Source organism: Beta vulgaris, chromosome 3, assembly GCF_026745355.1.
Source record: "Beta vulgaris subsp. vulgaris cultivar EL10 chromosome 3, EL10.2, whole genome shotgun sequence".
Lineage (NCBI taxonomy): Eukaryota > Viridiplantae > Streptophyta > Magnoliopsida > Caryophyllales > Amaranthaceae > Beta > Beta vulgaris.
The window spans coordinates 7,802,947-7,811,143 of record NC_079204.1 but is presented as its reverse complement, the minus strand read 5'-3'; the positions used below and the strand labels follow the sequence as shown (position 1 = coordinate 7,811,143).

Here is an 8,197-nt window from a genome sequence, read left to right as displayed (position 1 = left end):
TATATTATAATTCAATCAAATTTTAAAATAATAAAATTATTCATTAATATTAATAATTGTATCTATTTTAATTTATTTTAAAGATTTTATGTAACAATAATGAATAATTTCAATGATTAAATAATTTTGAAAAAAAAATCCTCATGCCGGTTTGCCAGCCCGGTCCAGCCCACTAGACCCACGAACTGTCAGAATCGCTTTTCGAACCATGAAAATCGATAACAGGCAGTGTGGGCAAGATTTTTTCAGCCTGCGAAACATGAATTTCACGGTCATGTCTTGAGTTGTGAAATCTCAACCCAGCCCGGTACCGCCCACAACTCAGCCCTAAGCTCACACCAGTGGCCACCGTTGTGGGAGGAAAGGTTAAGTTTTTTTTATCAATAACATATCATGTCCATGAAAACAAGATCATGATAATATTATCCTTTTTCTTGGACCCTTTGATTTAGGTAATTTTTAACATAAAAAGAAAACAATAGGATATTACCCAAGGCAATAATAGTTTCTTCTGAGCTTCCTTTTAGCACAATATTGTAAAATTAAACTTGGTTTTTTTAATTAGTTGCTACATTTACTTTTTAGAGGAAAAATTCACTAGCTTGGCAATATTATTCCTACTAATATATGAAAGATATATTGGTCATGTGAAAACACATTAGATACACATGGCAAATATTTTGAAAAATTCAATTTTCCGGAATTTTTACTAATAAGCAATAAACAAATGTTGCGACTAATAAAATAGAAGGTTTTTTAACGAAGTTTGTATCCACATACAGCTTTAAATGCGCCCTATCATACACTGTTAGACTTTATAGAAATCCCAAACTTGAAACATGCAATACTATAGTCTATAACGCACATTCTGATTCATATAGCATTTTCCCAACACCCTTGTTTTTCACAAATATTAGGATCAGAGACTTTCTTTCCGAATTTTGTATTTGCAAGGAATGAATCAATACATTCGAATCAGTTCTATGAATCAAAAATCTACCTTACTAAGAAAAAGGGTGGAAAATAAAAGTAATGATGTGAAGGTATAATCAACTCAACCACAAAAGCCAAGCAGTACCCCCCACAAACTAAAGGCATCAGAAGGACTCTTAACCTGAACTAGATGCAACTACCTCGCAATCATCTGCTTCTGAATCATCTACACTAGGAGGTTTAGGAATTAAACCAAGAACCTCGAACATGCGTTGATCAGCATCGAAGTCGTTATTAGCAGTGGTTAACAGCTTCTCACCAGTGAAGATGGAATTTGCGCCAGCAAGAAAACACAATGCTTGCTCGGGAATCGAGAATCGGATCCTCCCAGCTGATAGCCTCACCATTGCACTTGGCATCACTATGCGAGCTGTTCCTATCATCCTGATCATCTCCCATATTTCAACTGGCTGAATAAGGAGGTGAACACAAATTAATGAATAATCCAGTTATTTGTCAAAAACTTTCAAGCTCAATATCAGACAAACACAAATTCATGAGTAATTCAGTCATTTGTCAAAAACTTCCAAGCTCAATATCAGACCCTACATTCTCATGGGCTTAGTACATTTCAGAGTCCACTTTGAAAACCAAAGGTTCCAAAAAACGGGAGTGAAAACTTATCATTTAGCTCAATGTAACACGAAGAGCCTCATTCTAGTCCCGACACCACAGGAAGCATTACTTCAATATAGTTGTATTGATAGAGATTTTAGAGATCATAAAGGGAGTAATATTACCTTCTGATCTTCAAGAGGAGTGCCTTTTACAGCAACAAGTGCATTAATTGGAACACTCTCTGGGTGTGAAGGCAAAGTAGCCAGCGTATGTAGCAAACCTACTCGATCGTCAGCTGTTTCTCCAAGTCCTATTATTCCTCCTAAAGGAAATAAATTTCCAACGTCAACTAAAGAAACATACGTTCAACTTAAAGATCATCAACATCGTCAAAAAAAAAATGGATATCACCTATAACCAATGAACTTTTGCATCAAATCAGTGGTCTGAGAAAACCAGAGACCACAACTATAATACTTAATTATTGTATAAAGCTTAGAGGATTCGACAGTTCAATGCACTCAAAAGAATTTCCCAAGTGATCGCTTACAACTGACAGTGGGAGCACAGAGAAACTAGATATGTACTTTTCTGTTATGGCCTTAGATATATGTTGACCCCTCTTGATATGTACTTACCACAGCAAACATTGATCCCGGCATCACGTACAAACTCGAGGGTTTGCAGTCGCTCATCATAAGAACGAGTTGTAATAATATTTGGGTAAAACTCTCTTGAGGTATCAAGATTATGATTGTATGCTGTAAGACCTGCCTTCTTCAAATCCTGTGCCTGCTGCTTCTCCAGCATGCCCAAGGTGCAGCAGACCTCCATGCCCATTTCCCTGTCAGACAAGAAATCATAGTTTATTGAGTTTCAGCTTTACCTGGAATAGTAAAACTGCAGCAGCAACTAATTATCTACAGACTACAGAGGTATAGAAAAAAAAAAAATCCCTCAAGCTCTAAATAAGTGGTCTGAAACTCAGGAAACCATCTACTGGACACGGTGTTTCCAGTTATTCAATAATATATCTCTCCTCTTTGTGCTATCTTCCTCCCACAACAGTTCATACTCCAATGTGTCAGAATGGGATTCATTCCACAGCATTCAATAGTATGCTCCACATTCTCAGTGTATGTGGAGCCATGGTATGTATGCGTGCAATAGAGCGAGATCAAGAGGCTTAAATTAATAGTGTCATCAATTTCATCCAGGAAACAGGAGTAAGACACCATCATCTGTTTAGAATTTGTACACTATGCTAACCTTCTAGTTATTAGGAATGACTATACAAAAAAAAAAAGTAAAAATAAAATGAAGAGAGAGAGAGAGAGAGAGAGAGAGAGAGAGAGAAGCAGATGTAAAGGTCTTCTTGCACTTAGCTATGATGGAAGCTTGATGAGACTTTTTTTTCCCTTCCTTTTGAACCATTTATAGCCACAACCTACTACGATATCAAGAATGCGAAGGTAGCTTGATAAATACAACCATTGAGGACTGAGAAGAAGTTTATGAAGCCAAAAAGGAGGGCAAGAGAAAAGGCAATAGAAAATAATAGATAAGATATGTCACCAGGTACCTTTTCCAGTTAGGAACTACTACTATCAAAGCCTGGGAATTAAATTACTTCAGACTTTTACCACTAATAGAGCTGCAGAAATAAATTTTCTTTAATATGGGGAAAGCCAAATGGAAGAAGAAATATCAGTAATTCAAAATTTTATAGCTTTAAGTAAAACTAAATTGCAGCTATGTCAAGTGACTTTTCTTTTGACAAATATATGATAGGCAAACAACTGGAATTGATGGCAGCCACTAAAGTTCTCTATTTAAGCATGAGAACCTTTTTTCTTGGGATAAATTGACATCATAAATCCGAAGTTTGGGTTGTTTCCCATATTAATCCAAGGTTTGATTTGTTTGCTAATCATATTTGCTATAATACCAAGTTTGTGGGTATGTATATTGTTGCCATCACTCCCATGTGACATATTTCCTATTACACACGTAAAAGTTTACTCTGCTTTTGGGGTCCAAATTCTTAATATTCTCTCACCCCTTTCTCTTCTTGCCACCCACTGAGCCACCAGGTCATCATGGCCAATTAAAGCATTACTCTTTTACCCATTGAATTGAGACCAACATAGGTAGTGTATTCCCAAACTTGGGATTATACATATAAATCAAATTTGGGATTAATATGGAAGACATCCCAAAGATAGGATTAATGATGTCAAATTTTCCCTTTCTTTTTTTTTTTTTGGGGGGGGGGGGGGGGGGGGGTTGAACTTCATCATATATCATATCGTATTGGAATGATCAATTATCATCACCTTATTTCTTTTACATAATCTAGAATTTGGTTGAAGTTAGTCTTCCGCCCTACGGTGTCCCTCCAAGCAGCACCCATGCAAAATCGTGTACTTCCAGCCTCTTTTGCCTGCCAGTGTAGGAAAGATGACAATAAACAACATAGATATAGAAGAAGAAAATACACACTATGCACTTGGATTGCATAGGCTGCAAAGTGCTAAAAGAACAAATTAGAAAGAAAAAAATAACTTTTGCCATGATAGTATATCATCATATTATTCCATCCCAAAATTTTTACCTAAGATTTCGGATAGACAGACTAACAAGCATTAGTCAAACATGTAGCTCAACTCATTTGTCACGTATCTCTTACAGAGCAGAGCATAGTGCCAACAGTTTAGTTCGTTATTTTTTGTTCTTTTTGGGATGAGAAAGATCTAACAGATATTATTGCCTATCGACCTCCCCCTCCCCCATCCCTCCCAAGCCCATTAGATAGGATAGCTGGGTAAGGTCAGAGACGAAATCCTCTTTCCTCCAGAAGAATTCAGTACGTTCACTGATGAAATTCTGCTATTTATCATATTTGAAGAGCAAGATCCATACAAGAGCAATGGTTGCACTCGTCTATTCTGTAGGACACAAGAAATCATTGCGCAGCCAGACAATTGTATTGCAAAGAGTCAGAAAAGCAGGAGTTAGTATTGCTATTTGCATATGAGCTGCCTGAGTTCACAGCACCATGTAACTTAAATCCATCTTGGATTCCTAACAGACTACCACCACATGTATACATACAAGATCCTCAAAGTATATAACAACAATTATCCGTCCTATATAATGCATGGAAGTGCAAAACCTTAAATATTTAGTCTGGTTACATATTTATATTCAATGAGAAGCTCAGTTAAAAGACTCACACAACTAAATTCTTTCTGCTGTCAGGGATCCCAAAAAAATCTATGTATGGGAAGCAGGGTAAGCAATATCATGCTTCATGCATGAAGATGTTGGCCAATATAATCCCTAGGCAGTTAATTGAAACGTGTTATCAAATCGAATAAAATTCAGTAATGCAGCATAACACAATCCTAGAGCCTACAAAATCACTGACAGTCATTATGGCTAACATTCTAACAAAATTAAATAGGCCCACCGATTTGTTCCAGCTCATAATATTCCCCTCTTCACCCAACCAAGACTTACAAGCCAGAGCTAATTACATAAAATCCATAGTATATTTGGTATTATTTGTTTGTCTTCATGCGCAGTCTGGGTATCAATCCAATGTCTATTTCAGCATTTACAAGTAAAACAGATATAGAAACAAATAATGTACTCATTCAAATACTAAGTCACAGTGTGATAATATATAAAAAGAAAAATCTTACCTTTTTTGCTGACTCTATGACTGAGTCCTTGTTCATAAGCCTTTGAGCCTTTACTCCAGTGCCATATCGAGAAGACTGGGGACAATATGAACAATCCTCACTGCAGCCTCCAGTCTTAATAGAGAGAAGAGTGCATTGTTGAACTTCTCTAAAGTTGTGAGCGTGTCTATGAACTTGGGCCTGCCACACAATTTTCCGATAACAAAGTCATAACAATGTTCTCCGTTAGTGAAGGGTAATTTGGTGACATGGACAATCAGACAAACAAGGAGAAATTCAGATATAAACAAGCTGGCAATATTATTTTGTTTTTTAACTAAAGATACAGCGAAAACAACAAGAGAGGCAACCAGCAGCAAAAGCAAAAAGACTCTGTATAAACTAAACGATACAACACAATCATCAACCCATGATAAAGAATAGCAATGAGATTCTGAGAAAAAGAATTTTGTTTCTACAGAGCTAAAACAACAAAATTCGATTGAAGCCTATAGTAACCTCAATTCATTATATAAGAGCTATTTCCTTTCTAGTCCTGTTCTTGATCCACAGAACTTAAAGAACTAAATTTGATTGAAGCCTATGGTTACCAATTCGTGAAGTAGTTGGAGTATTATAGTGGATACTCATTTGGAGTTACGGAGGTGAAGCATTCACTTTTTCTGACTGTTTCTATTTGCGCGCTCACTAGGAGAGGGAAAATATATCAGCAATCACCAGCCTTCATTCGTGTTCTCAGGGAATTATCCTACCTAACAAGATGACCACAACCAACCTTGTTTAGTAAACCAATACAGGTGCTCAACAATGACATAAGAAGCTTGATATAATAAGACCTCGCTTAGAAATGGGAAAGGAAAGCAATATTTGAAGCTTAGACAGGCTCCAAAAAGGTCACGAAGGATTACTAGATCCTTACGAAAGAATGTCCGTGGGGATAAAATAGAGACTCACTAGCTTACAGATTAGCTCGTGGGCTGGTTTGCTTCTCCTAGAAAGCATGGTAAATCCTAAAAGGTGTGGGAAAGGGGGAATGCTTAAGGCTAGTGTAATGGAGGGCTTCCTCACAGTAAGCTTTCTAGTAAGGGGTGCCAAACGAATATTCCACATCCGATGATCCACATAGTCAGCTGTAAGCTGTTTTATGTCCTTCAAGATTGTCGGGGGTGCAGAATATGGCTCTTTCTTAATATGAGGGCTTTTTCTAATTACATACTCCCTCCGTTTCCTAAAGATCTTCCCACTTTCCGTTTAAGGGTGTTTCCAAAAGATCTTCCCACTTTTGCTTTATTTCTTATTTGGCAAAACAAATTTCCCTATTTACCCTCTCATGTCACTATCATATGGTCCACCATTACATTATTAATTCAATTTTACTCCCTTTCTCTCTCCTACTTTAACCCCTTTTTATTTGTTTATTTATCTTAACCCTTTCTCTCTCCTACTTTACTCACACCATGCCCCACACAACTTGATTTTCCTTGGTATATGTAGGAACAGTAAGTGGGAAGATCTTTAGGAAACGGAGGGAGTACAGCACAAGCAATGATTTTTTTCTAACAACGCATATGCATAGCAAATCATTTAGAAAAATCATCAAGTAAAGATTTCCTTTCTTCATCAAAGAGTTATATACTTATCTTGCTAAAAGATACTTATTTCTTCTTGTGCATGATTTTACTTAGACTACCAAATATTTTAATTCAAAGAATCAAATACAAGCAATATTAAGCATTACCAAAAATGTTATGAAAGCAAATCACACACTCCTAAATTGAGAAGACAAAAATTTCTACTTTATCGTAGCAAAATCAAAACTTTGTCAAAACAACCCATCATTAAACCAAGCAACAGCAAGTTTTACTAACCCCATAACATTAAAATGAAACTACACCACGACCCAACTTTTTTTATATACCAAATTCTTCAAATAAAAAGTGGGTATTTTCACATATCCATCAATCAACACAAGAAGAACAAATTCAAGCAGAAACAAACATACATGCTTAAAATAAATTTGGTGTAAAAAGAGAGAATGTAATAATTATTACCCCATGAAAGAGAATGTCTAAAACAGGAGAATCATAGATGGATTTAATCTCTTGGCGAGTCCAATCATGGCGGGGCCCATCTTTAATAGTTCGTTCAGCTTCAATTGCAGCAGCAGATGCAGATGATGAAGAAGAATACCAACAACAATGGAACCCCAGAATCTGAGGTTTTACAGTGTGGCGTATGGATCTCATATACAACATTGTTTTTTCCGCCTATACACCCAAAAAACAACAAAGTTGTATAGTAAATATTAAAGATTTAAATTTGTATTGTACAATGTAGCAATGTGGTTTAAAGTTTGAGGGAAAATGTGAACAATGGTGAAAGAGTGAGAGGAGATTGCGAAGAAAGAAGGTAGTTAGCCTACTCTGATATTACTATAGTGATAGTAGTTGGGGTCTTGGGGATTTGGGGTGGGTGGATAAGTAGGTAGGAATTAGGATTTAGAAGTTGCCTAGAGTCTCCCTCCCTTTCAAATTATAAGACTTCTACTAATGCGTGCATTATGCTCCCAGAAGCATAATGAGAACCGTGCTCCCGTAATATAAAATGGAACATTTACGAAAACGAATATTTAATTGTTGAAGTGGAACATTATAAAAATTCACTTATGAAAACGAATATTTTATGTTAAAATGAAGCATTACAAAAATTCATTTACGAAAAGAAAATTTTATTGTTGAAGTGGAACATTAATGGAATACAACTACGAAAATGAACGTTTTATTGTTGAAGTGGAATATTACTAGAATTCAATTACTTAAATACATATGCTTATCAAATATAGAACATATTTTCAGGGAAAATAAAACATTTTTTTTGGTGGAAAATAAGTTTTAAAAGAACATTTTTTTAAATAAAACATTTGGTTATTAAAAGTAGAA

At 35.9% G+C, this 8,197-nt stretch overlaps 1 protein-coding gene across 1 annotated transcript; it reads right to left on the bottom strand.

Moving 5' to 3' along the window:
- Nucleotides 1–848: 848 nt before the first annotated feature.
- LOC104888505 (biotin synthase, mitochondrial) lies at nucleotides 849–7,750 on the bottom strand. The gene is made up of 6 exons (XM_010673507.4): nucleotides 7,310–7,750; nucleotides 5,259–5,438; nucleotides 3,888–3,994; nucleotides 2,190–2,395; nucleotides 1,734–1,873; nucleotides 849–1,403 (listed from the first exon to the last, which is right to left on the bottom strand). The coding sequence occupies exons 1-6, from the start codon at nucleotides 7,511–7,513 to the stop codon at nucleotides 1,110–1,112; spliced, it is 1,131 nt and encodes a 376-aa protein (XP_010671809.1). The 5' UTR covers nucleotides 7,514–7,750; the 3' UTR covers nucleotides 849–1,109.
- Nucleotides 7,751–8,197: the final 447 nt, after the last annotated feature.